Consider the following 25,167-nt stretch of genomic DNA (forward strand, 5'->3'; position numbering starts at 1 on the left):
AAAGCCAGTACAATATTTATGGTATGTAAATCTAAGGTTCTCAAATTCTGCTTTGAAGATACACATCAGTAATAGAAATACAAATAAGATAAGGAGACTGGTCAGATTCCATTCTGATAAGTAAATTAACCATCTAATATGGAGTGGTTTGGAATAGAGTAAGAACAGGTTCACAGAATCACAGAATGGCCAGGGTTGGAAGGGATCTCAAGGATCATGAATCTCCAACCCCCCTGCCACATGCAGGGCCACCAACCTCCCCATTTAATACTAGACCAAGTTGCCCAGGACCCCATCCAATTTGGCCTTGAGCACCTACAGGGACAAGGCATCCACAACCTCTCTGGGCAGCCTGTTTCAGCACCTCACCACTCTCTCTGTAAAGAATTTCCCCCTGACATCCGACCTAAATCCCCCCTCACTTAAAACCATTTCCCCTTGTCCTGCTGTCACTCACTCTTTCAAAGAGTTGACTCCCCTCCTGTTTGTAGGCTCCCTTTAGGTACTGAAAGGCTGCAATGAGGTCACCCCGCAGCCTTCTTTTCTCCGGGCTGAACAAGCCCAGCTCCCTCAGCCTGTAGGGGAGGTGCTCAAGTCCCCTGATCATCTTTGTGGCTCTCCTCTGGACCCTCTCCAACAGCTCTCTGTCTTTCTTGTACTGGGAGCTCCAGACCTGGACACAGTACTCCAGATGAGGCCTCACAAGGGCAGAGTAGAGGGGGACAATCACGTCCCTGTCCCTGATGGCCACCCCTCTTCTGATGCTTTCCGAGCTGCAAGAGCACACTGCTGGCTCATGTTTTTTTCATCCATCAGGACCCCCAGATCCTTCTCTGGAAGATATCTGCAGGTTCTGCAACCTACAAGACCTAAAAGCCTATTTCCTTTGCCTTCAGGAAAGGGTGAATGAACCCACAGTAACAGACAGAAATAGAGCTTACTCATTTTTTCTAGGATTCTCAGAGCTTAGCAGATGTACCATTATTAGCAAGTTACAGTTAGAGTAACTAGTACAGCTAGGTACATATTCTGCAAGCTCCTTACATTTCTACATATCTCTATCTATAGGGGAAAATTTTAAGATACGTTGCATAAGCCTACAAGGTTATTAAACATTTATGGATAAATTTCACATATATAATATGAAATGAACAATTACAAAGTAAACAAGGAACTCTGCAGGTAGAAGCCAATGGATGCTGTTTTAAAAAAAAAAATTATCCCTTATGGTATCTAAGAGTCTTTATGAAGGCACAAATCAGACTTTGTCCTCTAGAAATATTCATAAAGCTTATATAAGTGACTCAATCTGAAATCCTGAATAAAAAGTTATATGTTAATTACTATACTGGATCAGACTACTCATCAGAATACCAGTGTCACAGACTGATTTTTACATGGGAGCATGAATTTTTAACTTTATTTTTTTTTAATAGAATATAACCAGCTGCATTCTCCAGTGAAACATTGACTTGTTTTACTTGTTTTTACTCTATTTCTCTTAAGAGCTATATCTCATTATCATTCAGAATTAAATGTGCTAATTATTTAGTTTAAAGTTTCTACTTCTTTTTTTTTTTTTTCCTCTGAGAAAGATTAAACAGAGATGTCAGCCTAGTTTCCCTTTTCATTCACTAGACATGTACATCTAGTACTTTTTAACAATCTGTTCTCAAAAATCTATTCTAATCATTCCAGTTCTCAAGCTGTTTAATTTTTTAAAATCACGCTTTTCTGAACTTCTATTATTCACAGTTTTATTTACTCAGAAAGTAGCACTCCTCTTTGCTTTAGATGCAATGACTCCTTCAGTCCTAAGCTAGTCAGATGTTTGTCTATAGCTAGTGGAATGAATGTATAGAATGCATCTCATGCCCTTACATTAGGTGCCTGAGATGGTATGAATTTCTCTCCTGAGCAGTCAACTGTTCTGACTATAGTTTAAAGTGACTTTGAAGAACTTTAATTCTTCAATTAAGTAAAATGAATCCCAGTGAGTTTCAAGTGAAAGGGTCTGAAAATGAAAACATACTGTTTTTTCATCTGAGCTCTAAGAATGAGCACAGGATTTTACTGAATCCTTTTAGATAGATTTCGATATGGTTTGAACTACTGTCCCTTACATGTTCTGTCAACACTAAATTTAATCTACCAGTGGATATTTTCCAGAGACCTTCAGATTTCACATCTTTGACAAGGTTAAATAACTTTGTGATATCTGCATATTCTAGAACATTACTGATTAATCATAAATCAGTATTCATAAAACTAACATCAACAAAAGTAGCCTTTCTCACACTGAAAACGCTGTCTATTTTCTGTCAGTTCCAAGTATCATCCATGACAACCCACATTCACTAGAAAACTGTATTCTGTTCCCTTTAATATCTTTGAAGAGCTGAAAAATTGATTTTTAAAATTTTTTTTTTGTCAAGACAGACTCTTTTAACCACTTTTTAGCTACTGCTCTCAAAGAAATTCATTTGACAAGAGGAAACGTTTCCTTTCCAAAAGAACCCTGAACTACCATAGAAATATGTGTCTCCTAATACTGTTCCATACTTCCAATTCCCCATTCCTTTAAAAGCACTTCTGCTTGTTGCATTCCAATCTTGCAGTCTAACATGTTTTTTTGTTGTTGTTGTTTTATTTTTTTTTAATTTAAAAATGAACATGTCACAGTAGCATTTCAGTCACCTTTTATCACTTTATAACTTTCTTTGATGGGGTTCAAAATTAGCCAAAGCCCTAAGGTAGATCTGCTTAGGAATTTAGATCTCCAAAAAGAGTCTGTTATAAGGCAGGATTTATTCTTCAAACTGAAATCAGAAACCCAGATTTATAAAAGAGAAAACTGAAAGCAATTGGTTAACACAGGACAGTAACAAAATGTTTTTTTCTCCCTCTGAATGCTGCATCTTTGTAGGTGATTTTGCAAAGCATTCTTCCAGCTATTTCAGAACCTGAGTGGCAGCAAAATTTTTTCACACTTTTTTTTCTGTGCTTGCTCAGATGGTCCTGAGCATGAAAAGAAAGAGGATGAAGAGAAGAAGCAGGAGGAGGAAGGAGGCTCCCCCCTCCTGTCAAAGGATTTTATTTCACTTAATCATTTCTTAAAGGAATATAATACAGAACTGAGAGAACACACATAAACACCATCTGTACTGTCTATGCACAATCAATGTAAGTTGTTGCTTTTAAATTTGTTAGGCTTTTCTTACCCTGAGAAAAGAACAAGAAACAGGCCCTGCTTCATTGAAATGCATTCCATTTGGCTGTGCTGTCTAAATCAACCCAAAGTGGAGATACTGTATCATCTGGATTTGGAATCAGTCTCCGAGGTTTATTTAGGAAGCAACCAGAAATTGAACCTAAGACCCATCATGTTGAAAAATTTAATAGGAATATGGTAGCTGTCCTTACAGCCCTCTTAGCTACTTGATGATGCACCATAATGTGAATCAGTGTTGCCTGACATATACAGAGGTCGCTCCAAAAGCAATGTCTCCTATTTATTTCCATGGAAACTACAACAGATACAAAGAGCAAATTCTCAGATACAAAACCCTGTTTTTCAACATGGTCACCAAGATTAGCTATGCATTTTCACCAATGATGAAAAAGTGCCTGCATCCCACTCTTATAAAAATCTGTACCAGTGAAAGTGACCCATTGTTTCATAGTGTTTCAAAATCCACCACCTCACTGTGCTCACATCCAGTTTTTGGTTTCCATAAACATTCAGCAGGCATTGATGAATGTCAACAAATTTCCACATGGAGGAATACAACAACATGCCTTTGCTTCATACACACTCTCCTGTCAGACTCCATTTTGTCAGATTGCCCCTCTGCTGCCACCTGTCACACAGCAAAATTTAACACAATTCTGGCAAGAAGGTTAATTCTCTACTGCCGTGCCACCAGCATCTGCTTCCAACATTGTGGGCCAAAGTAATAAAATAGGAGGCATTATTTTCGGAACAGCCCTCATAGTTAAGGTAACTCATTACTTCTCTAGAGATGAAGACTGAGAATGTACAATGAACAGTCACTGCAACATGGCTGTGGTGTATTAACTTTTTAAGCCACAAGTTCATGTGTCTTGGAAGAAAGAAAAGCACTCCATCTGGATGGTGTCAGGAGATTAGCGTATCTGTCAAACACAATTAGGCGCTCAAATTACATATGGACCATTACAGCGCCACTCAATTAGAAACAAGCATGTAAAATGCTATCAGTAGAACAAAAACAAAACTCTAAATTCCTGTGAAAATTGCTACAGAACTGGATGGTTGTGGGTTTTTTTTTTTTTCTTTTTTTTTTTTTCTGACTAGAAGCAATAGTTAATCCTTAGAATTAGAACTTTCTTTTCATAAATACGAACTGTAAGGTAATACTATAATGAAATCTGGTAAAAGACATTTAAATTATCTGAAGATGCTGCAGGAATATTTTGGTAAATATGGTAAACAATCACAGAATAACTGTTGGATAGTTCTGATTAAAGACAAATATAATAAAATAGGACTGTGTGGAATATACCTGCTTATTTAAATGATAAGATTGTTATTACAAATTGAAAACAAGAATTCATATATTTTTAAACACTTTTTGGTACTACAGAATTAAGGCTAAGGCAGAACAACAGCAACTGTATAGGTCATTTGTCTCAGCTGGGACCAACATAAACATTCCCTAAGTTCTTGCTACAGTCAACCAAATTAGAGTCACACAGACCTCCTGAGGATAACTACAGAAAAACTCTATCATTCTAGATACACCCCTTACTGCTAACAACCTTCAGTTCCCAACTCCTATTTCACCTGAGCTCAAGCATTCTGGTCAATGAGTCGCATAGTAATTATCCTGTCCTTTTTCAATAAGCTGAGCAAGGAGTAAAGTGGAGGACTGGATGAACGCACTTCAAGAATTAAGATCTAGGCAGTCAGAAAAAGCCTATAAATACATTTTACTTTTCTTTATCTTCCATGAAGGGAAGATAAAGAATTGTGTAGCTAACAGCAGATGTACACCTAAATGCCTAAAAATATATGAGATGTGAGAAGAGCAAAAATAATCAAAAGAAAAACTATGAAGATTAAATAGTTACACAGACTAGCCAGCGCACAGCATGGTTTCTAATTCAATTGGAAAGTTGTTGCTGTTCCACACGTGAAACCATGGATATGTAGAGATAGAGATTATTTGAATGCATCTTATTAAACATTTTCAGTGTGTATTTTTCCACATTTTTCTAAGGACAATCAGATCAGAATGCAATAAGTCATACCAAGTAGCACAGACTGCTCTTTAAATAGAACCATCTTTCTATTTTGTCATAAAAATGCTATGAAATAAGTGTTTTAAGACAGTTTCTTTCTTTCCTTTATAAATATGTGCAGAGTCTAGCATAATGAGGGACTGACAACTGGAAGAATCTTTAAGTGACACTACACTGCAAACAGTAAACAACAGGAACAATAAACCACTTGGTAAAAGCAAATGCTTCCCACATTGCCTACTGAAAAGTTTTAAGCATTTTAAGATTGACAGAAGTTTTTTTTTTGTTTTTTTTTTTTTGTTTTTTTTTTTGTGAGTTCTTTGACATCTCTCCAAAATAAGGCTGTATTGGTGTTTACAGTTCTGTCAATCCAAATACAAACTGGACAAAAATCATAAATATTTATTATTGTACAGAAAGCTAGATTTTTGATAAGGACATTCCAACTGTTTCCCTCCTTCTTTTCAAATCAATTTCTAAATGACCTTATTTTCTGAATATTTCTTCTGATTTGCTGAAGAACAGACTGGCATATTAATGCATCGAGATCATAACTGAAAATGTGGAAGAAAATATTGAGATCAGAAGTTTCTCTATCAGACAGTCATTACAAATGAACAAATAGAAAGCCTCATGAAACTGAATATGTATAAGTCTATGGAGCTGGATGACATGCATGCCAAGGTCCTGAAAGAGCTGACTGATGTGGATGCCAAACTGCTCTCCATCATATTTGAAAAGTTGCATCTGTCAGGTGAAGTCCCCAGAGACTGAGAAAGGGAAACATCACTTCCATTTTTAAGAAAGGAGAAAAGAAGACCCATGTAACTGCAGACTAGCGAGCCTCGCCTTCATGCCTGCGAAAATTATAGAACTGATTCTCTGGGAACTTATAGTAAGGCACATGTGAGTTGAGGAGGTGATCTGAGACAGCCAGCATGGCTTCACCAAGAGCAGATCATGCCTCACCAATCCGGTGTCCTTCTGTGATGAGGTAATGGCTAAGTGGACAAGGGATGGGCAACTGATGTCATCTATCCAGAAATGTGCAAGGCCTTTGACATAACCCCGCACCACAACCTCTAACTTGGCGAGGTTGGGGTTTGAAGGGTGGACTATTCAGTGGATAATGAATTGGTTGGAGGACTGTGGCCAGAGGGTTGCAGTCAATTGTTCTATATCCTGGTGGAGGCCAGTGACAAGTATGCTTTAACACCTTGATCAGCAACATACACAATGAGATGGAGTACTGTGTCCAGGCCCGGGACTCCCAGCACAAGAAATACATATTGCTGTTGGAGTAGATCCTGAGGAGGGCCATGAAGATGATCAGAGGCCTGGAACATTTCTCCTGCGAAGACAAACTGAGGGAGCTGGGCTCATTTATCTTGGAGGAGTCTCTGGGGAGACCTCATTGTGGCCTCCCAGTACTTAAAGGGAGCTTATAAACAGGAGGAAAATCATATTTTTATACAGACGGGTAGTGATAGGACAAGGGGGAAAGTTCTAAACTAAAGAAGGAGAGATTTAGATTAGATATTAGGTGGTGACTGTGGTGAGGCACTGGAAGAGGTTGCCCAGAGAAGTTGTGAACACCCCATCGCTGTAGGTATTCAAGGACAGGTTGGATGGGACCCTGGGCAACCTGATCTAGTGGGTGATCCAAAGAAGGGGGTTTGGATCTAGATGATCTTTAAGGTCCCTTCCAACTTAAGACATTATATTATATTTTGACTCTATAATTCTGTGATTCTATGATATGACTACCTGACCACCTAACATTTTCCTGGTATTAGAAAATTGCAGATGTAGAATGTTAATTTAATGATGAAGATACTGAGCAAATGAGAAATACTTAGAAAAAAAGCTATTCAAACTCATTTTTGTTTGATTTTTTTAACAGAATGCAGAGAGATTTCAGGAGCATTTATGGCAACTATTGAATGTAATCCATTTGCTAAGAATCTTCATATTTGGTGTTTGCTATTATTTAATTATTTTGCCTGGCAACTCTACAGAGCTGAAAACAAAATTCTAAAACCACCACACAAAGAAAAACTGGCATAAGAAACTAAAGGCTTACTTATTTTGAGAAATAATACATTTTGTTTTTATCTTTAATTATTGCTTCTCTGTCTATGTTGATTATTTTCACACTAAAACATGTGCAAAGACATTGGAGAGTATAATATTAACAGATAATGTCAACAAAATTAATATGTCTCAAGCCATTAAGTATTTCATTATTGTCTTAATTAGCAGGAATTTCTAAGTACCATTTGAGTCACTGTTTATTCTGGGAAGGCTACAGCATATAGCTATGGTTCATAGCTTTTATATGATAATTTTTTGAATTTTATTTCACCTAAAAAATTTCTCTCATATTTTGAGATAGAATTATAAAGATAAGTGGTGTGTACAGTGTACCAACTGTATTAAATCAGAAAGCATATAACCAAGCATCAGAGATAATCTCAAGGAGGAGACAGAGTCCAATCTGTATTTTAATAGAAACAGCAACTCTAAAGTACATACTTGGAATTTCTGATTTTCAATAGATCATAAATATCATAGAAGAAATTCCTATTTCTTACCTACATTTCCAGTCATTAGGTATGAATTCTGAAAGTCCATCATTCCCATTCCAACAATGTGTATAAAATCTTCAATCACCTGCATTAACTCCACCGAGCCTGGATAGATCTAACAAAGGAAGGTCAGATACGCTGTAACTACAATATCAAAATCTCTACAGCAGCAAATTCAAACAAAATCTTAATACAATCCAATGGAATGTGAGATGTACCAGTCGAATTCTCCTGCCATTTTTTAATACCTAACATTTTGTGTGACTGTAGAGCAACCACTTTTGCCATTAGATCCTCAGTTGAACAAACACTACTTCCCATAAGACTACATAACTGCAATGTTTGCTATAAGTCATTGCACTTATACAACAAACAAACAAACAAACAAATCGTGCTTTACTGAACATTACTCTCAATATAGGTTAAGGTATTTCATGTCCTAGAATAATTGTAATGTATGTGTTTTTTCTCTTCCCCTGGAAGATATTTTCAATAGCTTCAAAAATTGCAAAATGAATGGATGAATCTTACCCTGGCTTCTGCACCATGATAACCCTTTGATGCTCTAGCCATTATTTAAGTAATATAATTTATTACTAGTAATACAATTGTTTTGCTGATGTGGAATAGCTGAATCATCGATTAGCTGAGGTTGGAAAGGGCCTCTAGAGATCATCTAGTTCAACTGTCTACTCAGAGAAGGATCAGCTCCAGCAGGTGCCAGGATAATGTTGAGTTGCACTTTATATATCTCTAAGGATGGAGAACTCAGAGCCCATCTGTGCAACTGCATTCAATTGCAGTGATTCATACAATGAAAGGGTCTGTCTTATATTTAAATGAAATTTGCTGTATTTTAATTTGTGTTGGTTGCTCTTTGGACTGTGACTGGTGTCTATCACTGAGAAGAGTCTGTCTCAGGCTTTTTTACTCCCTTCACCATGAATCTATAAAACTGACAGGATTCCCACTTTTTCCAAGCAAAATGGTAGCTCTTTCAGCCCCAGTGCTATATAATCTAATGTCCTAAACACCTTCATGGCTGTACAATACATTGCATTTGCATTGTTAAATTAGCTTATCACTATGACTTTTAAAATGGTAAGGACAAGCACATTTAAAATATATATATGTATATTTTCAAAGCTATAACAATAACAAAATTAAATTAAAATTAAAAATGTCTATATTCAACAATAGCACATAATTAAAACACTTATTAAATACCAAAACAGTTACTAAAAAACTTTAAAAAATACTGCTGATATCACATGCACAAACTTCATTTTTGGTGGTTATGATTTTGTCATGAACAGGATAATTTTTAGTAATACAGGTTGTTGTTTTTTTTTTTTTTTTTTTTTTTTCAATGGAAAAAGACTGGATGACCTGCTCACATAGCTTTTTTCTTTCTATTAGTGAGATGTCCAAATTTCAGTTATGAGCAACATTCAACTCACTCTTTCTACTACTGGGAGAACAGATTCCAAAAAAATATCTATGCTGACTATAAATTCGAGTATGGTGTACTCCATCTTCATCTTGCTTTATCTGTCTAGATCTGTAGCTGTGTGGTTCAGGATACTGATTTATTCAATGTGCATTGTTTCCTACATGGATCTTTTTACAAAAGATAGGGCAGCAATATCATTTTTGTGAAAAATGTGTGGTGGCATTTATGATCCTAACATTGCAAATGCCGCTTCAGGTGAAGGAGACTTCCGTTTTCCAAATGATGTGTCAGTGAGATTCCAAATGATGAGACAGTGAGTTAGCCTATTTTTTTTTTTTTTTTGCATCCATCTTATTCATAGTACACACACTCCCAGATTATGTATGAAGACTGAATTTTATTGACAAGATATATTATTTCTAGTTCTTATGCAAGGCTTATAATAGTTATAATAGTTCAGCTGTTGAACAAACTGTTGAACAGTCAGTGTAATAGAGGTACTCTTTGTTTCAATATATCTGAAGCACTGCCTAATCATTAGGATGCTAACAGATGGTGATGAAAAATATGGAGAATATCTCCTGCGTTTTGAAATATTATTATCATTATTGTGGACTTGAAGTGGTTTCCTGTCTGCAGCACTTAACAAAAGCCAAGTATTAAAGTGAGTACTACTTATCTGCATGCTACATAACATTTAATTAATGGTATTAACTGCTGGCATATAATCTAGAAAAAATGATGTGTTGAGGTACTGCAGCTGTATACTTTGTAGCAAGTCAGCAATTTACTGACAGTGAATGAGATTAGTAAGATTTTTTTTTCTAGGAAAACAATCCAGAAAACACTCAAAAAGATCCAGGCTAACAGAAACTGTGAAGTTCAAGGAAATAATGAAAAAAAAAAAAAAAAAAAGTGGGCTAGACTGCCGCTTTGTTTGTAAACAAACAAACAAACAAACAAATCCAAAATAAATCAAAATAAAACAAGCCAACTGGCAGTACATTACAACTTGCATATTTGCTACTATGATTTTGACTAAACAAGTATTTGAACAGACTGTAAAATTTTAAACAATATTGCTTCTGTTTTAAAATCCAGTTCTATTTTACCATAACTTTTAGAATCATAGAATAGCTCAGGTTGGAAAAGACCTTAAAGATCATCGAGTTCAACCACAACCTAACCGTACTACTCTAACAACCCACCACTAAATCATGTTCCTGAGCACCACATCCAAACGGATTTTAAAAACACTCAGGGATGGTGACTCAACTACCTCCCTGGGGAGGGAGGGATTCCACTTTTTCCTGATATCCAATCTAAACCTCCCCTGGTGCAACTTGAGGCCATTTCCCCTCATCCTGTCACCTGTCACCAGTGAGAAGAGACCAACCCAACTCTTGCTGCAATCACCTTCCAGGTATTTGAAGAGGTTCCATCCACCAACACTAAGTAAAATGAGATACCTTGTCCATTTTTATATCTGGATCTTACATAGAGGTACAAGAAAAACAGAAGAAAAATGTGATTCCTTACTAAATTACTGTATCAGCTGCAGCATCTTATAGAATCATAGAATCCTTAGAGTTGGAAGAGACCTCTGAAGGCTGTTTAGTGCAACCCCACTGCAACGAACAGGGACACCACAGTGAAATCAGGTTGCCCAGGGCATGATCCAGCCTGGCCTTGAAAGACTCCAGGGATGGGGAATCTACTACGTCACTAGGCAACCTGATCCAGTGCCTCACCACTCTCACTGTAAAAGATTTTTTCTTTATACCTAACCTAAGTCTACCCTCTTTTCTGTCCAAAGCAAAGTTTGTATCAGTAGCAAAATATCTTGATCTTCTCTTTCTTAGTCATTATAAAGATGATTACCTCTACCTACTCTGAATGTCTCCATTGTTTTTATCAGTATATAGGTCCCTGTTTGTCCTCTTTCTGACTGTTACTTGTGTCAGAATAAGTTTGATAGTTCTATGGTCCGGTTCATAAATATAAACAGTTCTCCAATGTTCTTAGTATAAACATGTAAGAAATACCATAATCCATGTAAAAAAAATGACTTTTAAAGTGAATTTTAAATTCCTTTTTTAATTATAATGTTTATTATAATTTAGCTAGCTTAATGCTAAATTTTACTACTTTATAAAACTTTTAAAATGTATCATCATATCTATCATAGTCCAAAATTGGTCTCTCCTAGGGATCACATCTGATCTCTTAAATACAAGTTTAGAAAAGGTCTACTGTTAAATTTCTGTAAGTACTTTGGTGGTGTCATAAGAATTCTTTGGATGAGTTTTGATGTGTTCTATAATACAGACACGATTGTAACTAGCCTTTACAAGCATTTTTTTGCTTTCATATAGACTTCATTATAGCAAGAAAAGACAACATAATGAATAATCCCACTGAATGCAGTGAAAATCTCTTCATCAAGAGAAGCTTCTTACATTCTTAATATAATTTTAGTCTGAGGAAGTAGACAATGGGGACTTTTGGAAAAGCATAACTTATTTCCAAAATATTGTCTTATTTAGGATTTCCTTCTACTTACAACAATGTGCACATTAAACATCAGTTTTTAAGATTATATATTACTCTTTATCTTGACTGACTAAAGTAAAATGCTGCTTCTAGTTAAGAAATACAGTAAATATAGTATAGGCTGCCTGCAATTTTTTAAACTGACGAGTTACAAAAGGCACGTCTTACCTGTTGTGCATCTTCCCATTTCTCTTTATTTTCTTCATCTAGGAGGTTACTAATGATTTGAAAGAAGTTCTGAAAAGTGAATTAAATAGAAGACAAAATAAAATTACTTTCAGTGACATAATTGTATCCTTAAATCAATATCGAGAAAGATTTCCTTTCTCTGTTACAGATGCATCCCTGCAGTCTATTTTCTGTCACAGAAAGAGATGACATAATAAAATATTAGACTGACAAAAATATACATATTAATTGTTCGTTTCTGGCTGTATAATTTTGTTCCACACTACCACTTCATATAAAATAAGACCCATGTTAAACTTGCTCAACTTCTAAATGTGATGTATTTTGTTTTTAAATTGTTCTCCTTCCATAAAATAGACTACTACGTATTTTTCAAAGTATGCTAAGAAAACAATTGGCCCAAAGTTACTATTTTCTATTCAAAACAGGAAAATGATCTTTAATGACCACAAACAATGGGTGCAATGGGATTTCATTGCCAAATGCTGCCTGAGATCAGGTGCATTTTAAGTTTTGCCTCTATGCTTTGATAGAAAAAGAATAATCCTATTCTTTGACCTTGAAGTATCACTTTCTGTTTCTGATTGTACTATTGATTATGCTGTAATTAAGCAAAGATAAAAGTAATAAATCACACTTTTAAAAATCATTATCTTCCAAGTGTTTGTGCAATATTGTTATTTCTACTATTATTGGTTCTCTTTCCCAATTTTACTGTCATTTTCTTCATTCTTAAAAACAAATGGTTTGTGCAGACTCTGCTCGTCTAAGCTTTGTTTCATTTTTCTTGCAGACTGACAAATTTGGCTAAAACCTGTCCATTATAATTTTTCTGTTCCTTCATAAAAGATACCTGCATCTTCCACTGACCTTAGGAGAATTGTATGATTAAGATCTTTGCAACCTCTGAAAAATCCTTAGTTAGAATACCAGCTGTATGACCCTGTTGATCATCTTACTGGTCATATTCATCTCCCCTGCCAGCACTTTTAGTTTTTAGTCATTTGGGAGGGGGGGGTTAAACAAGGTACGCATAATGTTTAAGAATTAAATTTAACACACTATTTTATGTTTATTGTTAGTTACATGAAAGTATTAAAATTACCATTAATTACTAGATGCATATAAAAAAGACACAAGTAAAACAACAGATTAAAAATAATGAGTTTAAGATACACATTGTACTTTCTAATAAACCATTAATTATGTTTCTGGTGTCAAGAATGTCTTGCTTCTTAAGATTACTTTTATCTCTGTTTAAGTTCTGGACACATTACATTTGTAGTAGCAGTGGAAGTTGCAGTGTATGAAAGTTTTTCAGTCAGCAATATCAGTGTTTTGTGAATTAAACAAATTCGTGTTTTAATGGCTTTGCTGCATTGATTATGAATGGAGATGCACTCCAAAAAAAATGTGACAGGGGAATACAGGATGAAAAAACTTTCATCTACTTTGACTACTCTTTTTCATTATATTAATGTTGTAAGAAGCAACACTGCTATTTATTAAAATGATTGACATCTTCAAAGGCCAAATTTTGGAAGCATTATGGATGTGATCTGGTGATATTACTGCAGTAAACACTGGATCTCCTCATAGCATGAAGATCCTTCCTGTCATAGTAGAGTTACATATTGCTGAGCTGACCATTATAGAAAAAGCTGTGACAACCAGCTCTGTTTTTGCCAAGGCTTTTCTAAAGATAATGCCAGTTACTGTCAGGAATGGACAATAATGTTTTTCTAATTTAATTTCCTGCCTTTCAATCTTTTTTTTTTTTTTTTTCAGTACAATGGATGCAGTTCTCTAGTCCAGTCCAAATTCTTTGACTCTGTCTGCAGGCATAAAACTGTCATGAATCCTTTTGTATGGCTACAGAAGAATTCCTCCCCAGGAGGAATGAATGGATAGCCTTAAGTCACCTCCTCTTTTGTTCTTCTGCCTAGGAAGTGTGTGGGAGGTGGAAGCTGGGGGAAAAAAGCATTAGGCAATCCTGTTCACCTTTGATTGAAATGATAGTCCCTGTGGTTAATACAAACAGAATTGTCACAGAATCACAGAATGGTTTGGATTAACAGAGACCTAAAAATTTTGCTCTTTATCTAGTGAAGAAAGTAGAATGGAATTAAAACACCATTTGCAGTTTCCTCAGTATTTTGGGCAAGATCATTTATTCCTCCCACTTTTGTCACGTACTTTGATGGTAGGCTAAAAAGTATGAAAATATGTAAGAATAAAAGTGAAAATTAAAACAAAATATAATTTCTAGAGTATGGTAATGCATGGCATATATACCCTACATGCGGACTTATGAGATGATGTTATTCAGTCAGGATTTCATTTTATATTGTCAGAAATAAGTATCTTCATATATTTCTTGTGCAAAAAGCATGCTTCATTCTAATTGTTTTTTAATATTTTACACTGGTTTTCAGAATTTCACCTAAGTTTGCAATTTGTTCAACTTTTCATTTTTTTCTCTTTGAAATTCTGTGCCTTTTTTTTTTTTTTTCCCTCCAGATGGGATTTAACAATTCTGATATTCAGGCAGTTATTTCTCTAGTTTGAGAAAACATTTCTTATTTCCTTTATAATATCCCTTACCAGCTTTTGCCTTTTCTTATTTCTTCACTTGATAATGATTAATTAAAAATTACTAAAACAGTACAGATAGTTTTCCTCAGTCAGTTCTTACAAAATATTTTTAAGAATATTGGCAACAGTTCTACACTGCTAAACTGAACAGAATTTTTGGCATTTTCAGTAGTAGGAAAAGAGAATAAAACTCTAATATATGTAAATTCCAAATGGCCTGATCTGCTAAACACATGAACAAAAGCATTCAAATCAAGAATATTCTCAAGGCTGTTTCCACCAAAGATTTCTATGGTGCCTGCAAACTATGACAAAATCACAGTGGACTGTGAGATTGTTCCATACAGTAATTAAGATAACATTTTACAGTTAAATTTTGCTGAAGGTAGAAAAAGATATTGAACTTTATTTAATTAAAATTAAAAATAAAAATAAAAATCCCAAGAGGAGAACCGCATGAGAAAATGACCAGCTAAAATGTAGGTTGCTCTGAAAGTAATGTCTCCTATTTATATCCACGAAATCTACAACACATGCAGAGAGAACAATAACAGTATTTGATATAACAAATAACCCTATTTTTCAACAGTCACCACCATTACCCAATTCACATGGATGATGGTAGAAATTCTCTTCATTTCCTGGTGATACACCTGTGCATGGCTATCCAGAACATGGCTTTTCTCTCACATCACTGTCGTCACTGCTGAAACAGACCACCTACAACCTCACTGTGCTCACATCTACTTTTTGGTCTCCACAGATGTTCAAAAGTGTCAATGCATGCCAGTGGGTGCAATCGTTTTTCCACATCAATGATTCAGTGACACACCTTTGTTTCATATACACTTCCAGTCAGACACCATTTTGTCAGACTGCCCTTCTGCTGCCATCTGTAAAATGGCAATAAGACATAACAGAATATTGGCTAGAAGGTACAGCCTCTACTACCATACCACCAAACTGCCTCTGACACAGTGGGCCAACATAATAAAATAGGAGGCATTACTTTCAAAACATTTTTTTTTGGGAAACACAGATCAAAATACATAAATTTCAGCTAGCTGCAGGATAACACAATAGACTATAGTTTCATATGGAAGTTGAATCTTTTTCTATTTTAGCTACGTATCTTATTTTTATAGTAAACAATGTTTAGATCTGTCTTTCAGAAATAATTTCCACATTGGTGCAAATATGTGACATTCAATGTATTGACATAAACTGCATCAGTTGAATCACTCTCTTTCTTCCAGCACGTCTCTTACCTGTACTCCATCTGATGCTGGGATATAACTTGCTCTTTTAAACGTGTCTGTAACATTTCTGAGAATTTCCACAGAAATCAGAAGGTCTCCTGCATAAAAATTTTTTCTCTGTGTTAAATCCAAGAGTGTCTTGGTTACTTGGGACATGCCATCACCAGCCAACATTCTCTGTCCCTTTGCGAGGTGCTCTTTAATCTGTACCAGAAGAACAAAACGAATATCAGAACCTACTTTACTGAGAAAAAAAAGCTATAATAAATTCAAAATACAACATATTAACTAATAAATCTATTATAACAAAGTTCATCCTGTTAAAGTGAAGACAAACTAGCAGTAGAGTATGATGACCACATTTTCCTTTGTCACAGAATCACGAATTTTATACTGACAGATTTGTAGGTGCTATATTTCACCTGTTTGCTTCTCTTAGGACACCTCCTCTTAGGATACAACATTTCAAAATCCACATTCTTAAAGGAACCCAAAGGACTGGACTGTGGCTTTAATCTACTGCTGTGCTGATGCAAGGAACTTCTCCAGAAGAACAGCTATATATCCAATACTGACACTCAATAAACAAGTAAGATTTCTGACAGAAGTAAATATTAAATATTTTGTATAGTTCACTCCATGGAAGTATACCCTTCACTTCTGACAGCTCAGCTTACACAGTCAATACAAGAGTGAAGGAGATTTGGATGGTACTCCCTTTTCTAGTACTAGGAGAACAACTTGGAAAAATTATGTTAGTTTTTCAGAACATGCAAAGCTTAGAATTAGGATTTGCTCCAGTATATCAACCAAGAGAGCCTATTTTAGCTATAGCCCTCTGAGCAGACCAGTACAGGACATGTGTTAAGGGTAATCCAAAATGCATATGCTGGTAGAAGAATTGTCCTGATAAGAAACTGAACTTGTGGATCCAATCAGCTCTTAAAACTGACTTAGCTCAGCTTTAGAAAAGATGCATAGCTTATCATAAAAATGTCACAAGATGCACAAAGGCTGAAAAAGTGAACATATTTTAAATATCTTTCTTTTAAATGTACATAGCAGTTTATACAAGTTCTTCCAAATTGAAACTACATTAAATAAAAGTTAAATGACCTGAATAGACAACAGCATAAGCAGGAGGGCTAAAGAGAAAGTTCTATTCAGGTGGCAACCAAAATGCCAATACCATCTCCTTAAATGCATCTTCAATTGATTTTAAGCCTGTCCCTGTTACTGACATCCGCAGGGAAGGATGTCTAAATTAATGTAGTGTAGTGGTGAAGCGCAAGGAAAAAGTTAAAGATACATTTGTCACTTACAGAATTCCCCAGCCATTTTGTGTGGGTATGTGTGGCTTCACTTACAAAAAAACCCACAACAAAACAATACAGAGAATGTAGTAAAAATAGTGCACCACTTAAAGGGTTCAAAATAATTTTCATAAAAATTTCCCGTAAAAAATGAAATAATTTTCTGACATACATGATCTAAATAGCTTTTTTATTCATCATGTAGCATTGTACTTCAGTTACGTTCTCAACTGGTCTTGATATGAATCATATACACGTAACACAGCTGGAGTAGGGCTAAGTGGCCAGGTTAAGTTATGTCTATGCCCTTAAGTCATCTTCACAGCAGGTGAGGATTGCTACAAACCACAAGAGTCATGTCCACACCCTAAGAATACTGAAGACTTTGAATAACTATGAAGCACTGGGTTTGTCTGGGATATACACATGCCTGTTGCAGCACAGACAAGCAATGGACACACTCTGCACCATGAGTACAAAGGTACAAGCATCAGTGTACAATCAAATATTTTCAAAAAAAAAAAAAAAAAAAAAAAATCAGTGAGGAGAAATAAGTCTGTGACTTTCTTTTTTTTCTTTTTCTTTTTTTTTTTTGACAAATTTTTCAGCAGAAATTCCTCCCTCAGTCTTAAACCAACCATCTGAGCAAACAAACAATCAGAAAAAAAAAAAAGTAATTATGCAGGAAACTTGCTTTCAGCAATCTTATTGTGCAGTTTTTATTCATTTTAGGAGGCTTTCAAAGTAATGTTGAAGGAAAATTACAGTAAAGAAAAAGGTATGACAATAGAAGAAAATTAATTTTAACTTTGTGGATAAATAGCATTATGAACTATTAATTTCTTGAGAATGAATGAAAGCAACAAAGAACTTATTTGTGATTTATTTTCCCTTTGAAATCCTACCATTTAGCTTATCTTATCATGCACTGGGTCTGACTGGCAAACAAAAAGGTCATTAACTACCACAGGAACAGCATAGTGGAAGTTTTGCTGTAACTGTCTAGATGTTAACTAACCCCAGTGAAATTTCCAGCATTTAATGTCTGTATCTCTGGTCAAGCACAAAGGACATACAATACAAATGACAGTCCATAAGGCAGAACCCCCAGATCTGACACATGCCTCAGGACATAACGTGAGAAGGACATCACACCACTTAATGGCGGAGAGAACAAAGAGGTTCTTTTAATTTCAGTAACAGCAGTAGTGATCAATCCTCATTAAAAACCCTGTTACACTTTTATGCCTACATTAAAAAAAAAAAAAAAAAAAAAAGGAAAGATGTAGGAGTATTTAGCAGGCTGTTCCATACTGCATTATTTTGCTTTCTTTTCCTCCATCTGTATGTACACCACCCCTAGTTTGTTTTTCCATGCTCCTGCTAGACTTTAAACTCATATTTTAATGATGGTAAGAGACAATTTATTGTTGGTTTTGGACCATGTACACAGAAGTCCTGGTGGTTTCAGATGCATTTTGGATGCAAATAATAAATTAAAACATTCCTGTGTTTGATTGTTCTCTAAGCTTTTGAGCAAGCAAAGCTGTGTAAAGATCTGTTTTCAGTGAAGAATTTTACAGATCTCCAGCAGTAGAAATGGGAAGAAATAGGAGTTATACTACACTTTTTAGTTCTTTCAGCATGACATTTTGATTGCTTTTGGACATGGTGGTAAATGTGGTCTAGCAAGTCACCACAGTACCACAAAAGTAAATTATTACATCTACTTCAAAAGTAGCAATGGTTGTGCTGCAGGTGATTCAAACTACCTAAGACTTATCAACTCTTAAAATTACAGCTCAATCTGGGAATGTTTTAAGTTTTACCCAGAAAGCTCAGCTTCCAGCAAAAGTATGACAACTTTTCCTTGGGTCACACCACTTGTACACTTTGCACATCTTTTAACTTCTCAAGCTCCAACCTTGAAGTTCCTTCTTCTGATCCTGAACTACCTCTTGTGAACCTTCTGTCCTAGCAGCATATCCTTACAAGTAGGACAAAGTAGAATTTGAAAAACAAAGAACAAAAAAAGTAGATTGTGTTTAGATAGGGAAAAAGACTGAAAATTAGAGTCAATTAGTGGAAAGATTGTTTATAGTCTGGAAAAAAACTGAATAGCAATGTGAGCACCCTGTTTAGTATCAGCTCATAGACACAAGTTTAAAATTACAGGCTGTACACTCAGTTGACGTTAACTGGTGTAGCACTATTAAAGCAAATGTCTAAAATAACAAGAGTTGAAAGTGTTGTTTCTTGGATTACTTGCAGAGCTACAAGAGCATTTCAGTGTGAAAATACAGTATTTCCCAATCAGCGGTTGTCATGATGACTTTGTCACTATATTTCTTATTTTTTATGCTATGGTCATTGTGGTCATTATGCATTCTCCAAGGAAGCTAATTTTGGTCACCACTGTAGGACCTTGTAGCTCTCAGTGAAGGTCATTTTTTAGTGGTCTTACAGGCAGGATCATTAAAAATAAAGTTTATGAGCCGAGAGATAGTGAAATGAAGCAGCTGTTAAAGTGATACTTCAATTGTCAGTCCAACCTCTAGCTGCCTGCAGTATATGCTGTATATTTGAAAAATTACTGAAATGTTTAACTGGACTTTGACTCAGGGTCCAGCTGTCTTTATTTCCTAATTTATTAGAAAGTATGTCACAATAAAAATGTCTTTTCACAATGTCAGAGCTACTACGCCCCTGACTTCAGATTATAAATTTATTACTGCATCATAACTATTGCAAACAAATAGCTTGACGGAGTCTGAAAGGATAGAAAACAATGCACCCTCAAGAAACCTATAAAAGATTGAAAAGAATGATTAAGCTGAATAGTAATTACGTCATCTTGTTTTAAAGTTATTTTTAATGTGATTTTGTAATCATGGCTTGGAATTACTAAAAAGTCATTATAGTTTTATGATAGAAAGAGTATAAGAACTCAGATTAGGAAGCCTTAGACAGAAGTGAGGAAAAATATTTTGAAATAAAAATATGACTTGAAATTGCTCATAATCTGCAAATCACTTTGCTTTGTACCTCCACAACCCAACACTAATATTTTATAAAACATTTTTCATGAAGAACTTAACACATAGAAAATAAAAGAATATTTAGATCACCTGCAAAAGTCACCTGAATTACTAAAAAAATAAAAAAATTAAAAAAAAGCAAGTTATTGAGAATGTAAGAGGAAACAGTTCAAAGTTCCTGAAATCTTCTCTTAAACAGTCAGAATCATGTTACCTAGCCACTAATCTTGGGGCGTGAATTCTACAATGAATATTAAGTAATGATTTTACATTGAAGTTATAGTAACAACATTGAAACCTGTGTGTTCAAAGACAGGCACATAAATTAAAAAAAAGGCAGAAGATATATTTTTGGCAGCTAAAATATTCCCATAGGCACAATCCTGGACTGAACTCATGCAGCATGCTGATGTGTAAACTGTAACATAAAGTCATTGTGAGAAAGCTCCCCCTTCTGTATTTGAGGAATATATCATTATGGGGTGTGTTTTCATCAGCAGACAGTCCCTTAACTATTTCAGAATACAAAATCTAGAAGTTTCATTTACTTTTCCTTAATATATATATATAATTTTAAGGCTGTTTCAGGGTACAAGAATTCCATTTCACTCAAATTTTAAAAGAAATAGTGTATGGTATAATGATAAAGGTATGCATCTTCAAATATGCATCTAAATACTTATAACCTGATTTTATATGAGTCTTTTCCACTTCTATCCATACATTCAGCATTTTATGATGGAGTTTTCTAAAGCAATAAAAAGCAATTTCCTACTTTGACATCAGTGAAATTAGTTGGTAGTCTCAATCTAACAGATAAATAAATAAACAGTTTCTGCAGAGAGGAAGTAACGTATTTCCTTTGTTTATAATGGAAAAGGAAAAAAGTAATTGGTACACACTGTGTCAACTAAGATTAAAGATAAATATTAAGGAGAACTTCTCAACAGAAAAGGAAGTTATGCATCATATTTTACCTGAAGAGACTGTACACACTTAGGGCCTTAATAACAATCAAGAATAACAAAAAGCTGAAATAAAGTATAGTTGAGGAAAGATGTCGGGCTGGAAGACCTCATGAATTGCCTTTCTGTCCTATAATTCTGTAAGGTGTCCCTGCAAATAATTTGAAAGGCAAACTATCAAAAGTAGAAATACCAATTAACTTGAACTCAAACTTTTACCTCCCTGCATTTATCTGCTGTCATACAATGAAATCTGCTGCAGCAAGCAGATACTATGTCGGAGTCCACTTGTTTGCACTCAGTATAAAACACAGCAACGCTGTGATTTAAGGAACTTATTCCTAATTTACGTTAAGGAAAATAAGAATTGTTTTATTGTATAGAAACAATGGTCCACTCACATATACTTCCAAAAATATTCATCAAAGCAGTAATTTATCTATTCATTTATTTACTCATTTTAGAGAGAAAAAGAATCACCTTAACAGCACAGAACCTGTGCTCTTCTAGACCCTGACCTTATGCATCTCTACACAAATGTCAGAGAATTGTATGTATTCTTCTGTATATGGTGAGACATATTGACAAATCCATGAAAAAAAATAATCTATCATATGTGGCAATCTAGTGTATTATAAGATCAAGAATGTGGACAGTTTAGAGATGCTTGGCTCTGTCTGTACCTTCTTTTTCTACCACATTCTCTCGCACGTATTGTCCATTATATTAAGAGTTCTTTTTCCACTTTAACTGATTCTATATATTTTTTTTTTAATTGTCAACATCAATACTGTCAATTACTCTAGTCCTTAATTTACCAATCAGGTGTCAGAGAAAGCCATTATAAAATTTCAGGTTAATATTTTCATTTTTTTATGGATTCAACATATCCAAACAGGAAGGGTATAAAATTGCTCTTTACTAGAGTGATAAATGGATTTAGAGATGAGGAATAATCACTAAACAGATGACTTCTTTAGGTTGTACATTTTGCTTATATTGATTACCATGTTTGTTGACCAGGATTTGCATTATTATTTTATTAAGTACAGTTATTAAATGCTCCAATTATCTTTGATTAAATCCTGCTCACGTTGACATGCTGTGTGAAAAAGCTTGTTGTTATTATTGTTGTTTCCTTTTTTAACCAGAGGGAATGTCTTCAAGAATTGTGTTATCTATGTGTAATGCAACATGACAAGAGCAAGAGTTGAGAGGAAAAAAAAAAAACGATCAGTCTGAGAGGCTTGTTTTCATTTTATGACAGACATAACATTGCTTGAGGAAAAGTCTCCTGGCTCCCCATATTGACTGAATGGGAGGTCACTAAGGTACATGCTACAAATGACATCTGTCTCTCTCTCTCTTTTTTTTTTTTTTTTTTGTAGTGTGAGGTCATTCTGTTTAATTCTGTTTTAACATAAGCTCTGATTAGTTGATGCACTTTATATATTTATTTGAATTTGTATTCCTGCAGAGTTATTTGAATCATGCTCATTTCTGTTTGAAGAACAAATCAGAATTGTTCTTTCAAGCAGAATAGCACTATAAGAGAGCCCTAAACTCTTCAAGGCAGAGGGATGACTGTAAAAGTGTAAGAAAAGTGTTTTACAGCTATTCATCAACACAAAATCCTGCAGTCATTCTGCAAGCTGAGTTGGAATGAGGGTGCCTGCAGTTCTGTAGACTTTAAGGAAAAATTAGATTAATTCTTTCTTTATTGAGTCCCTACAGGGCCTTCATCCCTTATTTTCCTTCTGGCCATACCCTAGTGGAATTCACCTGTTGGCTGCAACGTTGGCTGGTGCGGAATATCAATGTGACTGGGGAGAACTCAGCTGCTTACTGCTGCAGCAGACCTCTACATAAAACAGCAGAAGCAGCATCCGTGAGAGCACATATAATTTAACACAGATTATTCTTTCATAAACCAGATGCTGGAAGATGATTGAGGATGCTGAGATGACAGTGGGCACTTTTATTTGAATTTAACAACTGGGATTGTTTTTATATTAGAAAGCAGATAGTCAAAAACAGAAAGGAAGATAAACAACATACTCAAATTGAATTAAAATGTGATATGCTTATGCAGAACAGAAGGAAAATATTTTCTCCCACTGTATAGCATCTCTTGGCTTGGGATGTATGTGTCTGTTGAGATCAAGTAATAAATTTCATGAACAGAGAATGCACTGTGATAGCTTTAAAGATATTTCCTTCTGTTCCTAACTGCGGATTTCTGGTATCTATTTAGATACAGACAGTTATGAAAAGAGCAACCATCCATTTGGGATGGAGTAGATTTGGTAAAATGTGCATTTATTTACAAAAAGTGAAACAGATCTGTTAGGAGACTGAGAAAGGTATGTTAATTTAAAGAATGGAGTTGAAACGCACAAAAATCAACACTTCCTTCTGTGCAATAAGTTTGGTAGAGCAGGCAGAGATTTCCCATAATCAAATGAGTGACTTTACCATCAAGCAATCAACCAACTGAATTGTTATTAACTTTTTTGAAGGTTTTTTTTTCTTCTTCTTCTAATGCAGAATTGGAAAATGTTAGTAAAGCAGGGGAAGACTGCTGCCTGCCACAATCACTCAATCAGTTGTTTTGTGATGAGAGAAAATTGAAAAATAGTATGTCATTTTCACATAAAGTTATAAAGGTGACAAAAGAGAGCTGACTCCAGCAGATTCTGGGCTTACAAGGGAGACAAGGCAAGGAAAAGCAAATAATTAACTCCCCTACTTCTCAAATGCTTCAAAGGTGACATGAAAAGAGCTGGCATATAGCAATACGGTAGACTGAGGTAAACAGATAACGTTGTAACTTTTGCCTACAAAACTAATCCTGCCTGCTTTGCTCTGCAGCTATATAAAAAGAAATGAAGCATTAATCCAGCAAAAAGAATTAGTACATTTTTAGGAATAAACCTTTGATTTCCAGGTCATTTAACGTAGGAGTTCATGGACAGACTGAAATGCTGTCCTTATAATTTGGAAAAACAAAATCAAGTCTAATGAATTGCAGCTGAGATAATCACTATTCACCTTAGAGTTCTTTTTATCAAATTATGTTTTAGTTAAGATCTGAGAAAAGTGTGAATAACACTGTCGTGGAAAGAGAGGAAACAATTACAGTATGAACTAGAAGTAACAGAAACACATTTTTACGGCTATAGTGTTATTTTGGTATGCAAAAGTTCATCTGCAAAAGTTCCCATACTTCATAAGTGTTAATACCTTAATACTAGTGTGATATTTCATATGCAGATTTCATCTTCTTAAATCTTGACAGTTAAGAGGTTTTTTATCTAATAGAAAAGGAGCCAGTTTGGCATGAATGCGTGTCTGATTTAGGGGTTATGTTGCTCAAATTGGCAGAAATTAGTACCTTATTTTCATCTAAGCAACTAAACATAGTTTTTCATCCAACATTGAAATCTATGCAGCACAAGATTAGAAAATAAGCTATATTAATTTTGAGATTTTCTGATAGTATTAAAGATTATTTTATTTATGAGTATACTACAAATCTCTTATGAAGTAAAGTGTCCAAAAACTGTCATAGGAAGTCTCACTCTAGGTACAAGCGTGTGGCAAGGCAGTGATGCATTAACAATATCATTTAAGTAGATCTCTCAAAAAAGTAGTGAAAATAAGTAAGTCTTACTTGAGGCATTTCAACCACTCTTTTATCTCAACTATCTTTTTTTTCTACTATTCAAAGTAGGCTTTTGAACTCTTAACCACTGATTTTATTCTTAGTCCTGCGTGCACTCACATCCAGTTGTGGATTCTACAATAGTTGAATTTCTTATTGTCAGCAAAGATTTTACACTGTCTGTATAAGTGAAGTTAAGAAAGAAGAAAGAAGAACATCAGCACAGAGCGTGAAACTTCTCTGCAGATTCAATCCACTAGAAATGTG

The 25,167-nt window shown here is 35.0% G+C and overlaps 1 protein-coding gene across 4 annotated transcripts in view; it reads right to left on the reverse strand.

Annotated features, from left to right (window-relative positions):
• Positions 1-25,167, reverse strand: part of ADGRB3 (adhesion G protein-coupled receptor B3) — a 453,302-nt gene that overhangs the window by 208,921 nt on the left and 219,214 nt on the right. For all 4 annotated transcript variants that reach the window (XM_090136206.1, XM_031610999.2, XM_090136205.1 and 1 more), the window contains 3 exons: positions 15,930-16,124; positions 12,046-12,114; positions 7,878-7,986 (listed from right to left, as the gene is read on the reverse strand). In XM_090136206.1, coding sequence (XP_089992332.1) covers positions 7,878-7,986; positions 12,046-12,114; positions 15,930-16,124 — 373 coding nt within the window. The remainder of the gene's footprint in view (positions 1-7,877; positions 7,987-12,045; positions 12,115-15,929; positions 16,125-25,167) is intronic.

Source organism: Phasianus colchicus, chromosome 2, assembly GCF_987193195.1.
Source record: "Phasianus colchicus chromosome 2, bPhaCol1.hap1.1, whole genome shotgun sequence".
Taxonomy (NCBI): Eukaryota; Metazoa; Chordata; class Aves; order Galliformes; family Phasianidae; genus Phasianus; species Phasianus colchicus.